Source organism: Corvus moneduloides, chromosome 7, assembly GCF_009650955.1.
Source record: "Corvus moneduloides isolate bCorMon1 chromosome 7, bCorMon1.pri, whole genome shotgun sequence".
Classification (NCBI taxonomy): Eukaryota; Metazoa; Chordata; class Aves; order Passeriformes; family Corvidae; genus Corvus; species Corvus moneduloides.
The window spans coordinates 23,258,573-23,285,020 of NC_045482.1; the positions used below are offsets into that span (position 1 = coordinate 23,258,573).

Genomic DNA, 26,448 nt, shown 5'->3' on the forward strand with positions numbered 1-26,448 from the left:
AAAGCTACCAAGAAAAATAAAGAAAAAGGAAAAAAAGACCAAAGACCATCTGGCTATTTTTCCATTCTGACTTTTAGCCTAAAGGCAAGTCTCCAAAAGGCCTCGCAGATCAGTCTATGATATGGGCATTAAGGCCATGGTTAGAAAAACATCCCACAGCTGATCCATACCAGAAGAAGCAGTTAAAGAGGGAACAGTCATATAGAATTCTACACTTCAGGGCTGTTCCAGCATATGGTACAATGACAGCAATTACCTGCTGAGAAAGTCCTGGAAAAGGCGCCGTATAGGGAAACCTGCTCTTCGAACTTTCACTGTCTCCAGCATCCCTGAGTACCGGAGCTGATTTAGCACCACGTCTGGATTAAAGAGGTTCGGTGCCTAAATAATGATCCAGAATCAAAACCAAGTAAGTGAGACAGTCACAGGCTGTATATCTGTTTTGCTGTAGAAAGGGAGCCCTGCATATTTTGGCATGCCAGGTAAAAAAGGGGAAGTTTGGGTCAAGGGGAGAGCAACCTCGCAACACTGCATTGTGCCGAATAAGGGACAAAAGGGTGTTGAGCTGATTCTGGAAGAGGAAAAATAGTTTGCAGACTGCACTCACAGTTGGACTCTGGTAGGAAAGCAAAGATACAGTGTCTTAACACATACACAGTGCAGAACCCTGACTCAGTTCTCTTTGCAGTCTCTCTTTTCAGTTAAACTGGAGACAAACTACAGAATTCTTTTCTGGCATAAATCCCCTAAGCAGCCTGTCCTCTGCCATATCATACATGGTTTCAAAACAAAGAAAAGGATCAGTTCAGAGTTCCCCACCCAATCTAGTTAGCAGCATATCCTCCTGCCACAGCTCACAATACAAGTGAGAGCCAGCCTGTCCTCCCTAAGCACTGTGACTTGCTCATGATGTGTCCACCTCCTCTGCCTCAGAGCCAAAGATCTGCAGGAGACATTGCCTACTGCACAAGCCCTTCATTCCAGAACAAATTTCTCTACTGGCACTACAAACAGGAGTGATTGCTTCTTCTACCACAGCTCTGGACTCTGCACAATCCTGGTTAATCCTCCAGGCTTCATAAGCACTGAAAGAGGTGGGAATGGCTACATAATCTCATATTCAGCATGCAGTCTTTCCATCTGATTACCAGGAGGAAGGTGTGTTTTTTCTCAACTATAAAATAACTAGAAGGAAAAAGGGAAGGTGGGAAGGAACTGCTCTTAGCCTCAGTTTGAGGCACCTGCTAGGCATTGTGCAAGGGTGTGCTCATGCAGGCCTGTGTCACGTGCACACGTGTGGCTGGGAAACAGACTTACCTTTTCTGTATTTGGTTTGATGCAGCGGATGAAAAATGGGTTGGAAGTACTAAGCGTGGCCATCAGGGAATGGAGAGAATCCTAAAGAGCAGCAAGAGAAACTCAAAGGATCAGTCACTACAGAAGGGAAAGGGGCTACATTTCATGCAATAAGGTCTTCATGCAGCCCTCCCATTCCTAATATCCTTTGACTCTGCCTACCAAAATTTCAGTAACCCAAGAGATTCCTCCCTGTCCAAAACATACCCACCATTTTGCTCTTAAGACTGTTTACGTGGCCATCTTTGTTCTTTGGGCTGTATTTGTGAGTTAATTTTACAAGTCTCTCAAACTTTAAATACAGGAAAACAAAACAGTGAAATGAACAGAAGGTCTGCAGACAATCTAAGTGGGTGAGATTCATACCTGCAAGGTTCTCCCAATAAGGTTTTATTGGAATTGTCACAATACCTGTAAAAATGTGGCCTAAAAGGACACATACACTTAGCTGAAACACCAAACAAATATGAAAGATCAAAGAACCTCAAGAACTTCATATGCTTAGGGAAGTATTCTTTTCCTCTGCCACCCTGCTCAGTCTTATCATCTCACATTTTATACCAGACAGAAATCCTTGGGGCAGTGGCACTGTCTTTTTTTAGCACTGCAACATTCCTGCACATTTTCAGTGCTGGACACAAAACAAGGATGAATGACTCCTCTTGGCTGCAGGCCTTGCTTTACCCATCTGCTCCTCCCCAGAAGCCTGCTGCTCTCTTGGAAAACATCATACCCTGAACTGGGAACTGACAGTCGGTCTGCGCCTCTGGGTGCCCATCTTCAGTGTCTCTTCACTGCAACGACTGCAGACTCTTTCAAAAAGGTCATAGATGAAGTCCAGCCTAAGGGAGAAGAAAAGAATTAAAGAAGATGCAAGACACCTACCACCTGTGAGAAGATGGTTCTCATTGTCAGCTACTGCCCTGTCCCATTGTGAAACCCCTCATTCTTACACCTGCTGTGCCAGAGTGGCTGCAGGAAGCAGTTCAGCTGGGCACTTCAGTGAGGAAATTAATACTGCCCATGTGGCTGCCCAGATCCCATAGGCTGCCCTGTATGCCACACTGAGCTGCAAAGCCAGAAACCCCATCTCACACTCTCAAGCAGGATATTACACAAAGGAAAAATCTATATTCTGCACTGGCTAGGACACCTCCCTTGAGCTATATGCCCCCAGGCAAAACTATCTTGAAGGTATGCCAGCTGGACTGGCGCTGTCATGCCTCCCAAACTAGCTCGTATGATGAGTCCCCATGACATGCTCATGAAATTGGAAGCCCAGCTTTTCTGTGGCCAGAGGAGTTCTAGAGCTACCCTCAGTGTAGGTCATTTCTGGGGAATCTTCCACCATTTTGCCACTTCTGAGACATTGGTGCTGGTTCTTACGAAGCTGCACAAAGTTCTTCAGCGCTGCTTGTGCCAGTTTATTGTTACGGCTGCTTCTGGCACAACTTCCCCTCTGGCATGTTGAAAAAGCCTGAGTCCTTCTATTATGCTGGACAATAACAACCACAATTCTGGCCTCAAGCCTCATGTAGAATGTTCCCCAGATGCCAATGTCCAAGTAAGACAACTATGAACAGCTCATAGTCTCAGCTCCCTCAGGTTGAGGCTTCTCACAGTGCACACTCTGCAGCAGCTTCAGATAAGGTGCAGTTCTGGAACAGTCTCATCAGACTGGAGCCCAAAGGCAATGCATGGGCTGTGGTAAGAGGCACATGGTACAGTTGCTACTCAAAGACTTGTAGGATTCTCTGTGTTACTAAATGCCTCCCTCCTACTAGGCCCTACTTCTGTTTTCCAGACCTTGCTCAAGATCAAAATTAGCTCATTTCTCTAACATCACGTTGCAGCTCTGGGATATAATATTAGGGGCCGTGCCCAGTCCCACAGCAACAGGACAAGGACAGATGACTGCCACTAACAAGCAGGCTGGAAAACAAGCAGCCTCTGTACAAAGGCTGGCATTTGACAGCATGGCAAAGAGCATTGACTCATTCAGGGGCAACTTTGCCATTGTTGGTATAGGGAGGTAAGAGAAAGAAGGAAAAGGAAAGGGGGAGTGGAAGGGGAGGGGAAAGGGAAAGGGAAAAGGGAAGGGGAATGGGGAAAAAACCAAATTGCCTGGTGGGACCACTGTCATGCTGTTAAAGCTCTTTTTAAAACTGGGACAACATGAGCCCTGATTAAATCTGTGCCTCATCTGACTTCTCCAGCTCTCCTTTCTTCTATCAGGACACTTCAGCAAAGAAAGAATGATTAAGAATGGTGCCTGATGCTCTGGCAAAAGCAGCTGCTTTCCTTGGTCTGGTTTATTACATGAACGTGGCTTAGTCCAGCCCAACAGATGTGGCCTCCTCACAAGCATACCTGCTGTCTTTCAGCATGTTTAAAATGTCATCGCGAAAGGTGTCTCTGTTCTTCTCCAGAAAGCCTCTCACATCATACAGCACCTGCAACAAAGACAGAGCCACTAGAACAGTGCCCTACAGATCATTAAGCCCTTCTATATTTCCGTGCCAGTGTACAAGGCCTCCAGCAGAGCTACACAGTAATACTGCAGGCATGTGCCAAGATCTGAATTTCTGGGGTCAAAGAGCTGAAGAGTTCTGCATTTACTGGCAAGAAAGTGGCTTTTAATCATCAATTAAAAAACACCAAAAAAAACCCCTCAAAAACAAGAGCAAGGTGAAACAGCTGCAGAGATTTGCCTGGCAGGAGTGGGTGTGTGGGGAAATACTCTGCAAGATGTGGGGTACTCCGCTCACTTCAGGAGAGTGAAGAGAATGGCCACCCAGTGCCCCAACTTCCCAACCACAAGTGCTCAGCAGATATTATTCTGGGAGGAGGTTAGCCCTTCTTTAATGTGCAGGTGTCCTCCCGTGACACACCTTCATCTGCTTCGTATCTCTCCACAACAAAGAGCAACATTTAACCTTGACGGCTCGGGGACCTTTTCCATTTTGCAATAGGTATTTAGCCTCTTGTCCTCCTCCTCAAAAGTCAAATTTTCCTTGTGACTTTTCCTTTGAGTAAGGAGGAGTTTATCCCCCAAACAAAAAGTTACCTGAGAAACTCAAGCATCCAAGTTGGAGAATATAGTACTGGAGAATGACATGCTATTTTAATCCCATCACACTCATTGTGCTCTGGTATGGGACATTAACTGTGTGGAAACACACAGCTCAGAGACATTCTTGGTTTTTGGAATCTAAGGACCTCAAGTCCAGCATACACCAAGCATCTCACAAACACATCACAAACACCTACCTCCCCTGCATAATGTCTTATTCCAAACTGATGGTCTGTCACCCGAGGCTTCACATAGTAGGGGTTGCTCTGAAAAGAAAGAAAAAGAAGTCGTCTTATAATGCTGGTATAATGATAAATAGAGTCAGTCAGGAACTCTGCCATGACTATGACGAGGCTGAGATGGGCAAGGACCTTTGCTCTTGCAGAGCCCGACCACATCTGCTGCAGCTATCTGCAGCTACATTACAAATACGTTACTCAAATTTAAGATGGAAATATCCAGCCCTTCAAGGCATTCCTCATGTGAGCAAGGGCTTGCAGAATCAAGGCTGCGGAGGCATGCCATGGATGAAATGTTAATTCTTGTGTGTCTGACACCTGAGGAGGCTGAGCTCCACACAAACCATGTGGTGCAGGACACAGGATCAGGATGCAGGGAAGATGGCAGCTTTGCATAACACCTACACACCTTTTCTTCATCAAAGGAAATAACATACCAGTTTCCTGTCTTCCTCTATAGTTTATCTTTCTTTGCACCTCTCTTCCCCTATATTCAACATTCAGTTTTCCTTTCTCTTTTTTCTCTCTCTCTTTTCCCCCATCCTTTCTCTGTTCTGTGAAAACCATTTTAACTATTTAAGAGCAGCCATGCCACTCTAGACCAATGATCTATCCAGCTGGATATTCTGCCTCTTGCACTGGATATGTAGGGTAGAGAAAGAACAAAGCAAGTAAATCCTACTTTCATCCTAATATTCCCTCACACTCTAATTATTTCTATGAGGCCTGCCTAACTAGTAACCCCAAATGTATTTCTCTTTGAAATACTTGCTCATTCCACAAGTGAACCCATGCAGACTTCTTGCATCCAGAGTGTCCTTTCACAGGGAGCTCTCAACCAACTACATAGTGAACTAGAGCTGCTTGGATTTAACCCTGGCTTCCATTAGTGCCATTTATCTTCTACAGGCCATGTGTGACTTTTAAACCCACCACACCCCCAAGTCATCTTCTCTCCACAGTGCAGGGCCCATTCAACATAGTTTTCCGTAGCACTGAAGCTGTCCCAGACCTGCTGTTTGCCAGTTCTGACAGAAGCCCTTCTTGAGTGGAGGGGCCCCATGGTGTACAGGGTTCGAAGTGCAGGTGATCTATAAATCATACAGTGCCATAACAATGTTTTCTACTTTTACTCTATTAATTTCTTAGGAGCTTTTACTACTTCATTTGGGGATTTTTATTACTGCTGAGCCCTGTGCTGATATTTCCATGGAACTATCCATCACAGCCTCTGTCTGGGTCTCGCTCCTGAAGAGCAGCAGTCATTTCAGGGGGCCATCATTTCAAAGGTGAAATTGGGACTGTTTTCCTTCAGGCACAGCATTTTACATTTATCTACACTGCTTTTCATTTTCATTTTCACTTTACAACACAATTAGTCTCATGAGGTCCCTCTCAGTCCAGCCTTGCCCTGTGAGTCAGCAGAAAACCTCAGTGCTTACAGGAGATAGTGTCTTACAGACCTTCCTTCCTTGAGGCAACTGACCATTTATATTCTGTCAATTTACCCAATTGTGAAATAAGAACTATAGGCCTGTAGTTTTCTGCAATACTTTCTAAAAACTGAAATAATTCCCCACCTTCTCAGACAAAAGTACTATGAAAATTTTAAGTAACGTGTCACACAATGCTGTTTGTAATTCAACTCTTTCATCTTCAAGTTCTTTTAGCAGTATTTAGCAGGTGGACAGCTTCTGATGCTAATAATTTGTTAGTGCTACTGAAAGTTTTTTCATGATTTTTTTTCCTTTCACTTTGACCCCATTTCATTGCTCTTCCCTTCCCTCCACACAGTCATCTTTTTCCAGCCACAAACTTCCCTGCCTTCCTCTCCAAACATGACTGCTACTGGATCTCTCATGTGGACTGGCATCCTGTTCTCCTCTCCCTCTCTACCAACCCTTATATTTCACCCATGCTTACAACACTTTTGGCTCCTTCTTTTATCTTCCCTGTTGCTCCTCTCTGCAGTTTTATCAGAGATCATATTCTCTTAAATCTCAGCTTTATGCTTTTCCTCCTTAAGACTACAGCATTCCACAGAAAATACAGAGAAGAGGGCTTGTTCTCTTCAGGCTTCCCAGCAATGCTGGCTGGATGTCTTCCAGTGCTCTTCCAGCCAACACTAGAGACTTTAACTGGTGTAAAAAATGCTTTTGCCTTCAGCAAATGCAAATCCTAGAGCACTCTCCACTTCACTGTTCCTCCCTGCACTCACTACTCAGCCTCTTCCATCTCTTGCAAGCTCCCTAGGGTTCTACGTTAACTGCTATTGCCTCAAAGCAGACAGAGGTGACACTATGAACAGCTTAATGAAAAGGCTACTCAATGCACAGAAATCACCAAAAATAGCAACCAAAATGTCGTGGGGCATAAAAGAATGCAAAATAATACTGGCAGTCTCATGCTGCTGTACAATAAACCACAGGTACCTTCTTACCAAGGGAACTGCACTCTGGTCTGATTATTTATCTCAGAAAAGAATAGAGAAACAAATATGTAGACAAATTCAGAAACAAACAGCAGAAAGAAAGAGGAGCTTTGAAATGCCTCCATTTAGAGACAAACTGAAGAGTTTGGGACAGTTCAGAAAGAAAATTCATAACAACCGATGCATTAAAAATATTCATTAGTTCTATATTTAGAAATACCAACAACAATTTAAAAAAAAAAAAGGTAAATCAGGCATTATCACATTTCTTTACCTATAACACAAGGCAAAGCCACAGTGGACTAAATTGAAGGCCTTGATTTAAGCCTAAAGAAAGGAAATATTTCCTCAAAGCTGTGTATAAGTAGCCAACCAAAAGTCATTGCTATTGTTTCCAGTTTGAAGTCATGAATACAACTACGAGAGTTAGAATGCAAATACGAAAAATGAGAACATCTGCATCTATGCCAATTTTAAAAAATCAGATAAAGGATACAAATTTGTATGTTTTCAGGCCTGGATGAAGTCTGAATTAGAGTACTAGGAAACATATTTGCTGACGTTGTTCTCACTATAGTAGTTAATTATTCCATAAGTCCATGCTACAGGCCTTAATTTGCTTTGTTTTCAGTCTATTTACTATTTAGAACAAAGTGTTGGCTGTAGCAGAGACATGGTAAGGGATTGCTGCAGTGATCTCACTGGGGTTTCTGTGTCCCCAGGACAGCTTTCTGACCTGCATGAAAAAGCTATTCCACTACTGTGTCCAGAACACAAGAAAGAGGATGAAAGAATTTAATTAATTAGGAACAATAAGAGAGCTTTCATTAAAAGTCATGAGGCAAAAGCCGTCCCCAGCCCCAGGAGACAGATTTGACATGCTCTGGAGCAGACTGCTGTGAGTCAGCTGGCAGGAGAAACCCACACACACTGTGCAGCCACATCCTGTGCCTGGGGTGCTGCCTTGTGTCCCGTCGCAGACCAGCAGAACCTGACCTCCATCCCATGTTGCAAATTCAAACCTCCTCTGCCTGCAGCCTGTGGAATGCACACTCCCTCTTGTCTATGTGCACAAGAGACCATTCTCAGGTTGCTTTACATATTACTGTTCAGTGCAGCCTTATTAAACACTTGCAGGTTCGGGCCTAAGGCATTTTAAATTTCCTGCACAAAGCACATATTTTACATCAACAAAACCTTCACTTTAGGTTTTGAAATGCTGATGGGGCTAACATACTGATCATTTGCCTGCCAGGTTATTTTCTTACTTACCATATGCTGGCTGTGAAGTTTTTCCAGAAGGGTGTTGTCTGTGCCTTTGGGGAATCGACTCTCTTCATTCACCAAAGCCAGTAGACCTAGTTTCTACAGCCAAACAAGAGACAGGCTTTTACAGTCAGCAAAAGCTTTAACTACACAGCACCAAGCCAAGAACTGGAGATCTGAACAGATCATTGAGCAATAACCCTTGAGTTATACCCGGCAAGGCTCAAACTGAAAGCAGAATTCTGGACAGTTAATGCATTCAGCAAGCAGAACAGAAGTGAAGATTATTTATAAAAAATGCACATTAAGGTTTTACTTAAATGTGAATCCCTGTCTGAAACTATGACACCCTTCCTAAGCTTACTCTCAACAGTAAGCCGAGATCTGCTTTCTTGAGTCAGGTCTATGGGTAGAACAGCTCATACTTTTGCCAGGTCACTATGGGAAGAGGATCTAAGCAACCATCCACTTCTACAACCAGGAAATGCCAGGGAAGATCTCAGCAGAATCAGCAGTCCCCTACTGCGATCCCTAGAAACTGTCACAGGTAACTGCTTACCTTCTCAATAAGGTCCAGGCACTCTGCATTATCCATCCAGTCAATGGCTTCCCAGTTTATCCCTTCCCTGATAGTCAAGAACAAACAGAACAAAACTGTGAAATGCAAGATCCAATGTCCTGGGGTGTAGGAGAGCAGACGTAACTGAGCATGGCAGCTGTCCCAGGACTCAAGACAATTTGCAGGAATTAGGCTTTGCCATGGCTGAGGAAAAAGAATAAGGGGACACAATGCACTGCTAACACAAGGAGATGGAAATAAGAGACAGCCTTTAGCTGTTAGCAGTGATTTAGACTAATGCTTTTCTTATAGCCATTTAGCAAATTTCACACAAATTTTAAGACTGTGCTCCTTCTGGAGTGATGAGTATCAGTCCATGCAGTGGTGATGATGGATAGTTTGCCAGACAGCTTCAAGAGTCAACTGCTGACCCACCAGTCTGGAAAGCAGGCCTGAAGCACATCTGCCAGAAGACTGAACCACACTTCACAGGTTCACCAGGAGAAGAGACAGGAGGGAGTTTTCAGGGAGAGTTTTGAAGAGGATGACACAGATGAGCTTTGGCCTGACATGCAGGGAGCCTACAGGGTGGCCCTGCATCTTTCAGAATAGGAGACGACATAGGTAAAGTAGTGCAATAATGTGCTTTGAAAATCACCCATGACATTCTGTGAATCTGCTGAATGTGTTTTTCCCCCTTACCATCTTCTTATATTCCCATAATACAGGATATTTCTGTTTTCAGAATTCAGAGATGCCTAGAATAACTCTCAAGAATACAAGGAAGACTAGAGGCTACGTGTGAAGCTACTTAGTGACATTCTGATACAGACATCTTTCAGGTGGAGACTAACATTTTGAAGATAGCAGAGCCTTTGCCTCTGAATGCTTCAGGCCAGGCTTCATACTTTAAAGTTCAAAAAAAGCATCAAGATGAGATACATGAAGCTGCTTACTAAACCTGAGGAAGCAGAGCTTATACAGTGAAAGATGAGCATTAAGTACATCACCCTAGAATAATCTGATATGTAGTCAATAAAAAAATCCTCTCATTCCTTCCAAAGTTCAGCCACAGAACTTAAAACTTCTATGCAACCATCAGGAAAGAGTCATTTGTCATGATGGTACCATTCTTAATACAAGATTCCTGCAGTGGTGGAACTGGCCTGAGAAGAGAGCGCATAAATAGCCTTGCAATTTTGTAATCTTTAGAATCTAATGAATTGCCTATTCAACTGTCTCCCTTTACAAGGCTGCTCTCATTTTCCCTCACTGACTCTATTCAATCCCTTCATTCACAAACATAAAGGCTTCTGTTTCAGAGCAACAACTGAAGTATTTGTCTAGCAGCCTTCTCTAGAAGCAGAAATACTCTAGAACATCGCAGGTACTTCACAAAATACAATCCAATATGAAGCCTGCAGAAGAGGAAAAGCTGTGCAGAAGGCCCCAAGCTCAGGAAACAGCCTGATGTAAACCTTGCTGAGGAAAAGAGTCCTTTTCACAGTATAAGAATCTTTAGGACAGAAAGAGCTGTCAGGTAACTCTAATCTTCTATCTTTAGGGAATTTACTTTTTGCACACCAAGATTCCATCTGCATTACACCACCACTGCCATAGGTAAATCATTACCAAAGTCAGTAATACACCCAGTGACCATGTACTCTAATGGGTTAAAGCCCAGGAACTTTCCATTCAGCTGAGAGGCAGAAGGAAATCTGGAGTTTCTAAATACTACAATGGAGAATGCTTTTTCCTGGAGACAGGTGACTTACGCTGGCAAAGCACATGGACAGTGCTTAATGAGACACATCCATGGTCAGGGTTGTACCAAGGCCCAGCTGTCTCTCCTGCTTTGGTGGTAGGGACTGAGCAGCACAGGAGGAATGATGTCCTCCCTTCTACTACCCATGAAAGCAGTGGGGCCCCGCTCCCACTGTTTGTCACCTGTTGTACTCCAGCTGCTCCAAGGAGAAGATGTGTTTGTTGAAATATTCCTGGAGCTTCTCATTTGCATAGTTAATGTTAAACTGCTCAAAACGATTCACCTGCAAGAAGAAACAATTATAAAATTTTACATTCTTGTTCCTGTGCTCTAAAAGAATCTATACCAGTAACAAGGAAGGTGCCAGGCCTGAAGTAAAGCCAGAGAACATAGTGGTGTCAGATGGACATGAGGAGGACAGTATGGAGAGGACCACTAGGAGAACAGCGCATGCAAGGTTAATTCAATAAACCTAAATCATTGTAAAGCATGATAAAGACAGTCATGTTTCTCTTCTTGGAAGAAAGAAATAAATTCCGTAACTGTTAGGTCACCGGGCTTTCTCTTCTGTGAAGTATCTGAGCAGTTACTGTATGACTGTTCAACATACATCCCACATCAGCTGTAGTTAGAAGCATTACATGCAGGATTCTCCACACAATGCAAAACAGATGTAAACAAACAACGTACATGTAGGATTTGGATATTTGGTTCACATACAAATCAAAAATTCAATATTAGCTATCACAGCAGATCTGCTTAGGGTCTGTGTCACAAACCAGACCTTGAACATCAGCCTATATGAATATGGCTGGCAGAAATGGGCAGCTTAATATATTGTTCTGCTTTCAGGGGAAAGTGGCAGTGGAGAGACCCCAGAATGCCCTATGCTATCCTTAATAGGATGCAAACCCACCAAAATTTCTTCCTATATGCACCAACATCTCCAAAACCAACCCACTCCACAAAAACCAAAATCCTGACCTGAAAGTTCTCGAAGCCAAAGATATCCAGGATGCCCACAGACTTAAAGTTTTCCTTGCCTTTGATCTTTGTATTAATCTTGTTAATGAGCCACGAAAAACACTGGGAATAGAGTGCCATAGAGAGGGAGTCCCTGGAGTCAGCTGCCTGTAAATACAGAGAGAAAAAATGAGTCACAAAGAGAACAGAAGGCATAAGGGCCACACGAATCTCTATGGGACTTCAGGTTCCTCCACTCCTCTTCAGGTGTCTCAGCCTCTGTATGGGCTGTACATATATGGTGCAGTATTTATTTGTATTATGTTTTCTGATAGCCAGACCACACACAGACAAGCCATGTATAATCTTTGGGTAACTGAACTTCAGAGGGTGAAGGAAGGAGAAACAAAATTGGTGGCATTTTTTGGAACAAGTGCTGGGACAGGGAAGGTGGCAAATACCTCACAACTAAGCCCACAGCAGTAATTTGTATCACCTGAGCCAACATTTGCAGTGGCAGGCAAGGTATCTCGGTTCAGTACTCCTAGTGGAACTGTCAAATGGGTGTCTGCTCAGTTTTCAAAAAACTGGTAGGGCAGGATTTAATAGAATATTCGGTCACCAAGTTACCCTCAAAAATTCCCTTTTCAAAACTTTCCTGCAAACAGCATTATCCTACTGGAATCCAGTTAAGCTGGCCAACAGCCAGGACACATGCCCCAGAAGTTCATGGGTTGACAGACTTTCCTGCAGTTTACCCAATATCCCATGCAGTGATCATAACCAAGTATCACAGGTGAAAAAAATAACTTAAATTACGATCACTAGCAGGCAGTAGATAATTGGATGTATGTAAGCGTGTGGATGAACATCCAAAATCAAACTTCTGGTATCTCAAGCAAGAGCCTGCTACCTGATAGCTGCACAAGGAATGGGCTGGTTGCATACTTTGATAACACTTGGACAAACCAAAGTGGCACACCTGAAATCCCCCAATTAATACAGAGACATGAGACAGAACCACAAATTAAGAGTCTGATCATGTGCTGTCATTCTGCACATACACTATTTAGAATGGGAAACCAGAGTTTAGGGTTCTGGAAAGAAGAGAAGGCCAAAAATAAGGGTCCCCAAGAAGAAGACATGATTGCAGAGGGTAAAAAAAGGGGCCAGGAGAGAAGATGGCAAAGATCATGACTGGAAGAAAGATGCTGGAAGTGGGGAAAGATCCTGGAGATTGGAGACGTGGAGATAAATGTTAGGGCATGCCCAAGGACCTCGGCTGGTAGTACCTGAGACTGGTAACTGCAACTGCACAATAGAAAGCCTGACAAGTTTTTTGCCCAACCCTCCTGGACAAGCTGCAAACTCCCAATTGGGAAAAGAAGTTGACATCTAGAGAATGTAAAGCTGAGGGGTGAGCAAGGCACTACATGAAATAATCAAGTAGGGTGAAAGCTGTAATCTTGTCATTTCATAAATAAACCGCAGTAACTCGGTTGTTTCCTCTGTCTCACCTGTGACACCAGCAGGGCAATTCCTTCAGTAGGCCAGAACAGCAATGACAGATCTTCGAAATGCACCCTCACCCCCTTCAGTTTTGCAACCCTAAATAACATGAGCTATTTGCTAATGGCACAGGCCAACTGCCTCTGATCCCTTCCAGCCTCTCACAAACTTCTGAGGCCCAGACTGCCAGATCCTCCTTTTCACCCAACCACACTGGTTTTCTCCTCCTTTCTCTTCCTAGGTACTATTTCCTCTTCAGCACCTCAAAGTTGACACAGAATAACCTCCCTTTTCCAAGAAGAGAACATTTCAGAGCATGGGCACACACATCTTTTCTGGGTATTTCTTCTCTCCATCAGATGATCTGTCTTATTAGTTGGGACTAAGAATGTCCTCAAGGCCAGGCCTCTGTAGTGTGTCTGGTTACACAGTAAGTTGGACACATTTTCCAGGAACAGGACCTCCCCATCCAGCTGTAAGCAAAGCCCCTTTCCCCACAATATGGCTCAAATGAGATCCTCAAAGGCGCCTTTCATCCTCCCAGCTTTGCCTGCCTTTAGGCCAGTTCATCCATTCAGCCCACTGAAATGTCAAAGCTCAGATGGGTAATGAGTCCATTACACAATGAGAAATCCCCAGCAACTCTATCCCTACAGCAAGTGGGAATAGGTGGGTGCAGCACGTAGTCAGGAAGAGTCTTTATAGGCCCAGTGTTGAGTGCAACAGGCTCTCCTAGTGAAGACAGCTAAATGGCAGCATCCACTTGCTATCACAACTTTCTCGTGGCCTTGGTACTTCATTGGGCTGCAAGCAGTAACTGTGGGGTCCAACACACACACGTCAGGAATAGCTACACCATCAGGGAAAGCTCTGTTCAGAGAGACTCTTGTAAATCCTACAACTGCATACCATTGCTGTGGACTGCATGAAGTGCCTCTGGTATTATCTGTTTTCCAACTTACACACTGCTAGAGAAAGATGTGGCTTATTTAGGACAGACAGCTGGGAAGAAAAAGCGTGGTATTGGATACTGAGGGTATCTACCACAGACTACAAGCTGAAAAATAATTTTCACACAATTTCACTGCGAAGAAAGGTCACAGACTATGCAAAAAAAGAGACAATTTCTTAAAGGCAAAGCTCGGTTTGTGACATATTAGCATGTGTGTTCACAGCAAGAAAAGAAGCTACTATTCTACCATAATGAGCACTGCTGAGACTTCAGCTTGAATACAGTGCCCAGTTAGGGGCACTCCACTTCTTAAAAGATGTGGGAAAACAGAGACAGAAGACAAAGAGATTTAGAAAATTACTTACAAGGAAGCACTGAAGGAACTGGATTGTTTAGCTTAGAAAAGAGAACACCACATGAAAAACTTCACAGAAGCCAAAGCTTGTAAGGTGGACAGCTGGGATGTCAAAGGTAATCTAAATATGAGGAAAATCTTTTCAACTCCAGACTCCACTGCAGCTAAAGCAGGATACTTAAAGATGCTGTGAAACTCCTTCCATGGGAAATCTGAAGGAAAGTTAGACAGACATCCGTCAGAGAGAGTCTAGTAACTCTGGCTTCTCTGCCAATGTAGGCGTTGGATTGATAACCCTCTGCAGTCTGTGCCAGCACATGATTTCCATTACAGATGTTCATTTTGCTATAACATGATGCATCTTCCATCCTAGTAATATTACTCCTTGTCTTCCAGTGTCTCGCATTTTATTCATGACAGAGGATTTTCTACAGTTATCTGTGCATGGACCTGAAACACCAAGAGTGCCCTCAAGTGATCAGCAACACCACAAGAGTTACATATCAGTTTACTCAGTCCTCCTTTGTGGTTGTATGGATACGGAAAGAAGCTGCTGCGGGGTAACAGCCTAACATCTGCCAGATGTTTTGTGGGAACTGCGTGCCAGCTTTTACCTTCCAGTAAATGCAGCATAACCTGGGAGTTCTGCAAGGTTAAAGCACGCACATGTGCAATTACCACAAAGCATCTGATGCACCTTCTGCATAACACAAGCATGACCAGTTCCTGCTGAGTGAAGGTGACTTAAAACCAGTATTGTGCATTGGCATTTGCTAGTGAACTCCCCGGTAAAGCCTGAAAAGCAGAGTCAACACTGGGACCTGAGCTACCAATAAGGGCAAAATACCTGAGGAAGCAGGAGGCCCTAGGCTGGAATGGGTGACACAAGAGGAAGATCAGGGCCTGGAAACGCAGAAGTGGCAGAAGCAGAAGCACACACTAGGACACTTACCTGCTCCACAGTGAGAGGGGAGCTGATCTCTTCCCCACGCAGAATCATGGACCTCTGTGTCAGTACTTCAGAAAGCTGAAAGGCATCTAAGCCCAGGAGGTCACTGGCAACATTCAGCACTATTAACAAAGGAAGACACACTTTTTTCTCCTGCATGGATCCCCATCACTCATAGGGATATTTTTGCAGCTCGGTGAGGAAATCCCAGGGACTCCTACATGACAGGTGACTAAACCCCAGCACAAAACACGCTCCCCCTTACTGAATTCTCTTTGGCATACCCAAAGCTGTAAGCTCACGAACCCAGTCTAAGGCTCACATAACCCATTATAGGCCACAGTCAGATACTCAAGTAAGTCAGCCTTTCTGCTGACAGCAGGAAGAGCAAAACTCTGGGTAAAGCTCAGCACCAGCAAAACATTGCATGAGAAGAAATGTTTTTGTAGAAGCACAATACTGCAGTCTGAGCATGGGATTGCTAAACTTGGATGTTAAAGAAGAGAGGCAATTAACTTAAGACTTGAAGCACTTGTAATACGTATTTATTGCTTCTGTCTGTTTAGGCACTCGCTTTGCAGACCAGCTCAGACTGGATAACTGTAACAGAGTGCACACCAGCAACTGCTTCAAATGAAGATGGGGCATAGTCTCTAACAGATCACTTTTATCTTAAACTCCTTCCTGGTCCTATTTCTTCCATCTCTTTCAATGCAAAAGAGAAACTGTGAGGCTGTGGACTCAGTCTGAGAATATCCAGAAGCACAAATGGATCCCAGGGCCACAGACCAACTAAATTCCACTGGTACCCCAGAGCCATGCATCCTGTGGCAATGCTTTTGTGGGGTTAAACTACAGGGAACCTGCTGGTGAAGGCAATGCAGACCAGCATAATGGAGGGAGAAAGGACAGTGGAGAGGGCTTTATTGGGGGCCTTATGGGGCTTTGCATGGTCTACCAAGTTGCTACAGGCCTACTTACCTGCTTTTGTTGTAACCTGGGCCCCACCAGCTGTCATGAATTCAACGTTTCCCAAATGAAGTGTGCCAGAAAGAAGTTTGAAGATGTCTCTGATTTCTTCAGTGCTGAAGTCCACCACCTTCATGGCAGTCTATGCAAAACCACACAGCCACTGTTAACTGTATGTACAGCCAAGTACAGTGTAACCACCACACTCAGGACCAGTGTGTGTAAGATGTAAAACTCAGAATTATAGTCACCATGCATCCAAATGAAACAGGATGGCACAGCACCTCTCTCAGCTATACATTTGTCAATGATATTTACTGTCTCCCATTCTCTCCTACATTTGCTCTGTTGCCATCTAAGGCAGGTGGGCATTTGCTCCATCCTCAAGTTGGACTTTGCTGCCACCATTGATGGTCTGTCACAGAAAGAATATGTTTGTGCCTATGTGAGGAAATCCTACCCTGAACACTGGCAGCACAGGTTACAGATGTTTCTGGATGGCTTCCACATTCTCCCTTATTTTCTTCCCTGAATGACAGATTAAATTAAGATACTTAATTTACTCTGATCCACATAACCCCCTTAATTCATTCTATCTTAGTATAGTAGATCTATGCAGCAAGATTTAAAACCAGGCTTTCAGCATTAGCTGCTAGATGGTTGGAAAGAGATTATCAGATAATAAGGAAGTATGGCACATTCCCTCTTAGTGCCTGCATGTGAGCCAGGGTTCTTGGGCATAAATTGACTTTGAGAGGTAGGACCGAGTTTTCATGCAGTCACCCTGTCAATGGGACACTCTGGGGTTCTAGTTCCCTTCTTTCCTCCAGCATCTCCTCAGCTGAAGAATAAATGCCATATTGCATTGAAACTCCTGCTGTACAGGTGTTTCCTTCCCTTAAATCACACCTAACCAGGACCTACTGAAATCCTAAGCTGACCCTACTCGTCTTGCCTAGCTGGTTTCACCTACATTATTAAAGCCCTCAGGCCAACAAGCATTTATCAAATAAAATATGAATATGCACATTCACCCTGCTAACCCCCTTAACCTCTGATAAAGTTACAGGTGTCTATTGAATCTCTGAGGTATTTCAGAATAGGTGATTTTCACAGGTGGTATAACTTTACTGGAATATTTCTGGGGAACAGTACCTTCAGACCAAACTGTTCTTCTAATGGTCAGTGTGAGGTTTCCTGAACCAGGCTATCTAGGAGACTCCCAGGAACCATTACGGGGTGGGTTTCTGCTCTCCCAAATTCTCCATCATTCTAAATTATTATTCATTCTGACTGTTTCCCAAATTCCCCCATTTCTGTACACTAAAACCACTTTTTGAGCCTTGTTTTAGCTGAGTTTTGGACTTGTTGAACACCAAATTTTGGCTTAGGGAAAATCAATTCTGCCTGTGAGATCTAGACTATGCAGCATGTTTAGTCCTTGAAGCTATGCCCAGAAGTTCAGGAGGAGTTAGGACTGGACTCACCATGACCTTACTGAACATCTCTACATCATTCAGGTTCTCATCAGTCACACAGCCAGACTGGTTCAAGTAGCGGTAAGTCTCTGGCTCACAGAGGGAGAGGCTCTCTGCAACAGAAGAAGAAGAGGCAGGGGAAAGACAACAATTTATTTAGCAACCAGTCTTTTAGTTCATGGAAGAGGAGGGCGTGCTGTAACAGAGCTTGCAGATGGTATTCAAAATTATTTAGAACAGTCAAATCCCAAGCTGCAGAGTCTCAGAATAATATCTCGATACTGAATTGACTGAAGAAAAAAAATTAAATTCTAGCTCAAAAAGTGTACAGAAAAATAGTCTTAACAGCATACATATGGTAATGACCTCTAAATTAGATATCATCACTTGAGACAGTTCAGAGAGCCACAGTCAGATTTCTGAAGACATTCAGTGCTGACCAGTAGTCAAACACTGAACATAGTTCACAAAACTAAATCTGAAACCAGAATTAGGTCTCTGTACATGTTATGCAACCACATCTTAAACACTATCTGCAGATTTGATCCCCCATTTTGAAAAGAATGTAGGAGAACTAAAAGATCAATGGAGAAAGGAGGTAAGGATGATCAAGAGCCAAAACCACAGTACAGATGGGGAAGTGAAGCAGCCTGGGACACCAGCTCGGAGAGGTAGATGGAAAGGAATAGCAGAGATCTGCTGAAGATTCTGTTTTGTATGTTTTCCCTAAGCAATTGCTAATAACCATGGTCCCCACTATTTTCCTTTGCTTTAGAGTGATCTCTGAATTGACCTATGTAGCCATTCCTGCACATACCCACTAAAACTGAAACCCTACTCCTTTCTACTCTGTCAGGGCCAAATCTTCCATCTGATTATCCTAACAGACAACAAAAGCATAAAGAAATTCCCCAGGCCCTCAAAACCAGAGTACAACTGTAACATGTTCCTGCCTGCCTATCTGACCTCTCCAGAAACACCACCAGTGCTCAGCAGTGCCTGGGACAGATACACACAAATGTTGTTAGAGGGATGCTGCACTACAAAGAGGATTCGTCCACAGGCTGCAGCTGCCACTTTCTCTGTGTGCCCTTTTCAAGACCCACCTCTCCCCTCCCCAAGCACAGAGCTATAAACCCTTTGTTCAGACACAAGACATGTTTTGGCTCTAGTCCTTCCACTACATCGCTGGTCTTTGTAATTCTTCTCTCTACTATTACCTATACTGTAGGTTTGTTCTAAAAATATATCTATCAGTCCAACCTTTGAACTCCTTGAACAGCTCCCACCAGCAACTGAATCAAGACTCTTTACCTTTCCTCTGCCTCTAGCCAGTTTCATCACCTCATCACTTTGCACAGACTTTTTCCTTCAGCACAGAATTCCTGAAGTGTCTTTTCTCATAAGGCATTTCTGTCATCCTCAGCCTCTTCCTCTCAACTCTCCATTCTGTTTCCCACGAAATCACCATATGGCCTTCAAGAAGAAGCTACTTATCAAGCACCTGAAATATCCATGCTCTAACTGACTTACACCTGCTTCACATGTTGGACTGGAAACAGGACAAGAGACATATCCCAGAAAATGAAATTACCTTTCTGCTCCCCGCTTACACCAGCTAGCAGGGCATAAAAGATGTGGTAATTCCGCTCCCCGGGGTTCTGATGTACCACCCTGTTCTGAAACAAAGAATACAAGAGTAGCCAGTAGAAAGAGATCAGACTTGAGGTTGCAAAGGCAAAGAGAGGACCAGGATACAGGCAAATCTCCAGCCAATGCACAAGAGTGGCTTCTTGCCGTTAAATGATGGTTTTGTCTAAATAAATTCTACATCAAGATCTTTGTGGCTGTGCAACTGAGCATACACATGGACAAACTGAACCTTGTCAGTTCTGGGCCTCCTCCTCAGTGAATTCCTGACTCCAAAGTAAACTACATCCAAGCAGAGATGCCTGCATTTGGAGTTGCACCCCATATTCTTCTCTGTGGAGCTGAGTTTCCAGGTACTTCTCTCTCCCTTTCTCCTTGGTAAACAGTTTTTTCTTGGAGTCTCTCTGTAATGCACAGTTTATCAAAGATGGGAGAACAGGCTGTGGTAGATACAGAACAAACATTGCTCCTCTGCCTCTTCCTCAGTTGGGACAGTTGCAGTAGTAACACCTAAGGAGCTGATGTCTACACACTGTGATGGAGACAGCCTCATCCAGGAGGTGATCTGGCACTGCCACACCTCCTGTGACAAGAGGGCTCACCCAGCACTCAGTAGACGTGATACCTACCTTTTCCAGTAAATCTGAACAGCATGTTAAGGAAAAAAACATCCAAGTGACAGAAGCACAGATTGCTTGATGATAGGCAAAAAATCTTCTAGACCCATTGGGATGAACCCTGCAACAAGCAACAAATCATGATAATAACTGACACTTTGAAAAGTAGGTAAAGAGTGGTTCTAAACATCATCTCAGATCATCCTCTCTATTCACTGTCCAAGGAGGTATGATGTGCCAAAGAGATATTTAAAAGGGCAGGGCCAGATAGAGCATAGGTAACCTAACAAAGGATGAGCCACGTTAGGGACACCTAGAAAGATTAGAGGCCACTCTAATCTGAAAGTCTGCATTGCACAGAGCAAGTCTTGCATCAGTTCTCATTGCTCCTGCAAGAGACCACTATCTTAAATCTACTGACAGCATGAAGAGCAGAGGCTAAACAATCCAAGCCTGTCATTTACAACAGCAGTAAATTCATCTGGGGGCTACTCCAGTGGCAATTAGTGTGGTTTGCACTCAGCAGCAGCTTTGAACATCAACATCGAGAAATGTAGCCAGGGCAGCTTTACCTGCCTCATGGAGACAAAAGATATGTCAAAGCCTTTGGGAGAGAGGTATCTGGGCATACAGGGAAGAAAGTCATCGTGGCACAACACAGTTTGACTATTTCCAGTCTTCACTGTCCTTGTTGTCACTGGAAGAGGCTCCCCACAGAAGTGGTCATGTCATCAAGCCTGTCAGAGTGCAAGGAGCATCTGGACAATGTTCGTAAGTCATATGATTTCATTTTAGGTAGTCTTGAGAGGAGCAGGGAGTTGGACTTAATGATCCTTATGGGTACTTCCCAATTTGAGATATTCTGGGATTCTATGACTAGGGTTCCAAGGTCCCCTGAAGAAGGTAGCCCAAAACAGGGACTCATAATTCTCTTCTGCACCCAAATATTGTGCAGACTATATTGATTCTTAGTTTGGTCTCACTTTTCTCAATCACGAATTCATTGGCAGAGCTAAGATAAGGTAACAATTTTATGTGGAGCAAACAGGATGCAATCAACATGGGGGATCTTCCAAGGTAGCAAGTTCCAGGATTTTAAGTATCAAGTGTTGAGATTAACAAAGTGAAAAGTCAAACTATGTCCCTACCTAACGCAGTACTGAGACAAAAGGTTTCTAGAGTTAGGTGCTGCAGAACCATAAAACAAACACTTCTTCCCTCTTTGAGTTGCAAATTTGCCCACAGTTGTAAATTGACTTTGAAAAACTGTGATGAGGGATTTCCTGACCCACACTGAGCTCCTCCTCATCTTCGCTCACTCCATCCATTTCTGGTCCACTGAAGAAAAGGATACAATCAGTTACTCGGCCTCCCTGGATGTTTCCATGCTGAGAGAAGTGCAGCTGGATGAACTTGCCAAAGCGGCTGGAGTTGTTGTTATAAACTGTCTTGGCATTTCCAAAGGCCTCCAGAATGGGGCTGTAGAAACAAGGCAATGAAGATACGATTAGTGATGGGATACCATTAAAACAAAACATGTGCCCAGTCTTTTGACATTTGCACAGCGTGTTCTGCCATGAGAGATTTATTTGCTACAGCACCAGCCTGGACAAGCAGGAAGAGCTCAAGGGAAAGGAAGGATGGCAAGAGCAATTTAACATGCTGCTAGATAAATTTTAAACCTTTGGGATTGCAGTTAATTAAATCAGTCCCCAGTCTGTATGGGCAGCTGGTGCTCACACTGTCAGGGGCAATCCCCACCCGTGTGGCTTCAGGAAATGAAAGGTGGCAAGACCCAGCCAGGCTGTGTCCTCAACACAGTACATCCCATGAATGCAACAGTATTTTTCCAAGGATTTTCAGAAGCATCAGACATACAGGGCAAACACTCTGTAGCTTTAAGCCACGTACTTCTATATTCATTTTACATTTTTTTCTTCTGCCTTTGGAGGAGAAGACCAGTACATACCATCTCTTAAAATTACAGGCAAACATCTTCAATCTAACAAACTGTAATAAAACAATTTGTTTGGTACTTGAATTTCATACTGGAACACACAAGCCCTTGTTACCTAAATCTTGCTTAGGCTGATATAAGCCACACAGTTTCTAAGTAGAGGGACTATACACATGCTATAGATTTGAAAATTACATTCTAAGACAGCAACATCATCCATTTCAGGGAAAAAAAAAAAAGTTGCAAAAAAATCTATCATCAAAACATCAGACAGACTATAAATGGAAGAATTTTGTCTGCTGGTCACCTTCCCATCATCAGGGGAAAAAAAGTTAAAATGCTTGGTACTTGCTTCACAGAACAGTTCAAGAGAAAAGCCTAAACCACTCAAACTGACACGCTGAATCCAGGATTAAAATATTCATTTCTGCAATTAAGCCAATTCTAAAATAATCTGAAGGGCTGACAAGCAAGGAATCACAGAGATGCTACAAGAACAGCCTGTATGTTGTCATGTCTAATTTTACAACATACATAGTTTTAAACAAAAATTATTGCTGTTATTACCCTGAGAAATATTGGCTTTTAAACATCTCCAAAGATCTATTGTGCAGTCCCACTGGAGACTGGGGCAGATATGGGATTATTCACAAGTTAGTAAGTACAGCATAAAAAATAACCACAACTACAGACACCCCTAGAGCTTGCAGAAAGCTTCAGGCCTTGCAAGGGAGAGCTGTGGTTAAGGAAACACTCAACAACCTTCAGGAAAATCCAGGCAGTACTTTCCTAACATCTGTTGAAACAATCGCTTTCAAGTAACAAGGACAGAAATGAAAATTCCTCTGTTACAACACACTACAACCATAGAAGTGACAATTAGAGAAATCTGGGTGTACAGATCAGGGAAGTTCCTTGCCCTGGAGAATTTGAGCTCCAAGATCCACGCCTCTGAAACAAGTATGTAAATAAGGACATTGCACAGAAATATCCCACTGACCACACCAATGCCATGAATCAACAAAGTTAATGGGGACAGACAGAAAAAGGGAGGACAGGGTTATATGACCACCACAGATGCAGTGAGAGTGCAGGAGCCAGCTAGCCAATCTTTGTGGCTCTTAATCATGTTCAATTATATAAGAAAAGCATGAGGAAATATCTTTAAAGTTTAGTTTGGCAATGGGGCTCCCACACACGAGTGTGAAGTCTTTCAGGCATAGGGGAGGAAATGAGCAGGAGGGTGTTTGAGGCTGGCAGCAGCTGCAAGGCAGAGGGTGGGGTGAGCTGGTTCAGCCAGGCACGAGGGCAGGGGCCTGGGCCAAGCAAGTGGCCATGCCTGCAGCACATCACAGTGTGGCACCTGGGCCAGCAGTGAACTGCAAGGCGGAGCAGCACATCAGGAAGGTGATGCAGGCTGCTTGCAGGATGGGCTCCAGGATTCAAAATAACGGGAACCAGTTTCAGCAGGGCAGCAGAAAGCGAAGTCTGGAGTTCAGAAATACTGCACCATATGCAGATTCAGGATTCAGATGCACAGTTGAAGACAAAAAGATTTGAAGACTTGGGGGGGGGTGAATAGCAGGAAAGGTGGCTGTGCTGTCAGCAGTGGCACCAAACATGGAGAAGGGAGCTTCAGAGTGAAGCAAGCGAGAAAAAAAGCTGAAAGTTAGCAGAATTTTGATTGGATGGGTGTTTTCAAGACAGAAAAGAGACAAAATCAACAGTACCAAAGGAGTTTTCAGAGCCTGATTTATGAGAAATACACCAAGCACGTATGTTCCAACACAAGCAAATGATAGAAAGGTGATGAACACTTTGTTTGCAATGCTGTCTGAAACTGAGAATCCAGCATTGTTCCTTGGTATGTGCTGGGCTGCAAGCAAGAAAATCCACCATAAGTGAACCCAAGGAGGGCCACCATCAGAGCAAGTGCAGCTGAACTCCAAATACATGAGGTAGGGTCCATAGGAGCAGCAGCAGCTTCTGGGTCTGGGCCAGGCCTTCAGCTTCTTGTCTTCAGAGAAAAGGTGACAAATCAGATTCTCTTGCACTCATACTGCAATAGCTCATGTAGCACTGAGATGTACACAGAGCACATTGTGATCTCTTACTTCACTCCAGCTCACAGCTGTGGCATCTTACAGACTCAGGAGTCACCTACCCACCATCATAAGCTCTCTGGATCACTGTCAAGTTATCACTTAACTGCTAAGAGTGCTTGAGCCTTCTAAGCTGCTTGCCTTAAAGCAGATTTTGCAGATCTTGAGTCATGACTGTACTGCTCTTCAGAGCTTTTTCCAATTTGCCTCCATGCCTGCTAAGATCTGCACACCTGCAAAGGATAAATCATCCAACAACAGTCTCTGGAACACCAGGTCCAAGTGCAGCAGCCCTTCTGCTCACAGCCGCTCTGCTTATTAGGACCTAAAACCTGCAATGCTCTCACAGCTGCCTCCTCTGGAGGTTTCTGCAACTATCACAGGCTCCATCTGGGACCCGTCTGCAGCCTCAACCTTGACCACCCCAAACTGCAGGGCCCCCAGCAAGGTCCTTCAGTCACAGGCAAGACAGTCTTGTGTTGGGAAATTTTAATGTAGTTTATTAAATATAATTCAGGTGTTAAGGAAAACAAGGACAAAACCAATAAAACAGATTTATCTTTCCTGCCTCTTCCCCAGGCTTACCTAAAGTCAAACACCTACTGTCCTCTGTTTCTTAGCCTCAGCTTTCCTTTTTAGCTCAGGTTACACCCACTCTCTCAAAGCTTCCCCAACAGGGCAGCAGAGAAGCCTTGGGTCACACTCACAGGACTGCTTCTCCATGTCACTCTGCTTCCTTGTTTTCTCTGCTGCTCTTTGCCTCTTACTGGTTTTCCTCAGCCACACTTTGCTTCTTCAGGTTTTCTGGATACTTTTCCCCTTCACCTCCCTGTTCTAGCATAGGTCACCTGTGGGCCATGGTCCCTCAGAGCTGTCCCTGTCCTGGCAAGGGTTATGGTCTCTCAGGGGTGTCAGGACTTCTGGCATGAGGGATTTCCCCCAGAGTGTGTCTCCATTCCCTCATTGCTGCCAGCTTCTCTCTCAAACACATTTGATTCAGGCGCCATGTGCTTCCCTGCCCGCCTGATGCCTCATCAGGGTTTAGGTGGGTGGTGGTTGTTCCCTGGTGCCAGCTCCCATGGATGGTTCTCCATGAAATCACTTGCCAGGACAGCAGAAGAGCTGCCAGGTGGCCCATGGGACTCCTGAGGGCAAGACATACCAGCAGCCTGAAACACAGGGAGGCTGGGGGAGAGCAGGAGCTAATGGAGGAAACCAGGAGTCAGAGTATGACAGAGACTCACTGGGAGGACAGCTACAATCGAGAGCTAGACATTTATTCTCCAGCTGCCATACACATCCCACATTGCTGTTGGAAAGAAGCCTAATCCATCCACGGACAGCTGGGAGAGCAGCCAGGGAGAGGCCTCCCAGCAAGACCGCAACCTTCGCATTTCCCTGAAGTGACACCATCCAGCCCCATGATCCTCTCCACCCAGGTCTGGCTCCATCCATGGCCCAGCTGCCCAGAAGGCAGGGACCCCAACGGCAGGGCCCCCCAAAGGCAGGCTGACCCAGCACTCCGGGTGTCCATGAGGGTGACTGTACCTGCTTTCCAGGATGGCTTCTTCCACATGAGTGCTCTTCTCAGACACAGGGGCCCCAAGGGAGGTCTGGCTCATGGCTGACAGGAATTTCAGGAGCAACTTGGTGCTCTCAGTCTTTCCAGCTCCACTTTCTCCACTGTTAAGAAAAAAAAACATACATTTCATTCACGGATCCAGGACAGACAGAGCTGATGACCATCCTACCCGCAGCACAGAAGTGATCTCTAGGAATAAACGTGACATCTCCGCTGTGACAAGCAGGGATCAGGCAAAGGCAGGGAGGGTGGTGTGGGTATTTAGGCAGATGTCAATGCAAATGGAACAGCAGGAGCAAGGCGTGTGATGCAGCCATGGAGTAGCTGGTTCTCCATTTCTAACCTTATCAGAACACACTGGCTGTCATGACGCTTCCACAAGCAGCGGTAGCACTCGTTAGCGGTGGCGAAGATATGGGGAGGCAGCTCACCCAGCCGGTGCTGTCTGTACAGGTCTATGGCATCCACACTGTACAGACCAGGGATGGGTTTGTAGGGATTTACTGATGCCAAGATGGAACCAATGTTTGTCTACGGGGAAAGAACAAAACACAGAAAGGAAATGAAGCTCCTGGAGGGGAAAAAAAAAAAATCACAACAAACCCAGACCCTGAAATAAGTAATGGTGAAGGAGAAAGCCTAAATAAGGTCATTGGGCTTCAGCAGAGAGCTCCAC

At 44.4% G+C, this 26,448-nt stretch overlaps 1 protein-coding gene across 4 annotated transcripts in view; it reads right to left on the reverse strand.

Moving 5' to 3' along the window:
• Nucleotides 1-26,448, reverse strand: part of LOC116446445 (unconventional myosin-X-like) — a 93,791-nt gene that overhangs the window by 43,837 nt on the left and 23,506 nt on the right. For 2 of the 4 annotated variants that reach the window (XM_032114260.1, XM_032114259.1), the window contains 17 exons: nucleotides 26,116-26,303; nucleotides 25,739-25,873; nucleotides 21,486-21,610; nucleotides 20,144-20,157; nucleotides 19,459-19,543; nucleotides 17,874-17,977; nucleotides 16,399-16,528; nucleotides 15,421-15,539; nucleotides 11,674-11,820; nucleotides 10,872-10,972; nucleotides 8,925-8,991; nucleotides 8,372-8,464; nucleotides 4,627-4,695; nucleotides 3,727-3,809; nucleotides 2,090-2,198; nucleotides 1,318-1,398; nucleotides 257-381 (listed from right to left, as the gene is read on the reverse strand). In XM_032114260.1, coding sequence (XP_031970151.1) covers nucleotides 257-381; nucleotides 1,318-1,398; nucleotides 2,090-2,198; nucleotides 3,727-3,809; nucleotides 4,627-4,695; nucleotides 8,372-8,464; nucleotides 8,925-8,991; nucleotides 10,872-10,972; nucleotides 11,674-11,820; nucleotides 15,421-15,539; nucleotides 16,399-16,528; nucleotides 17,874-17,977; nucleotides 19,459-19,543; nucleotides 20,144-20,157; nucleotides 21,486-21,610; nucleotides 25,739-25,873; nucleotides 26,116-26,303 — 1,775 coding nt within the window. Of the gene's footprint in view, nucleotides 1-256; nucleotides 382-1,317; nucleotides 1,399-2,089; nucleotides 2,199-3,726; nucleotides 3,810-4,626; nucleotides 4,696-8,371; nucleotides 8,465-8,924; nucleotides 8,992-10,871; nucleotides 10,973-11,673; nucleotides 11,821-14,478; nucleotides 14,595-15,420; nucleotides 15,540-16,398; nucleotides 16,529-17,873; nucleotides 17,978-19,458; nucleotides 19,544-20,143; nucleotides 20,158-21,485; nucleotides 21,611-25,738; nucleotides 25,874-26,115; nucleotides 26,304-26,448 lie in introns of those variants that run through there. The other 2 variants (XM_032114261.1, XM_032114262.1) reach the window with 2 other exon arrangements.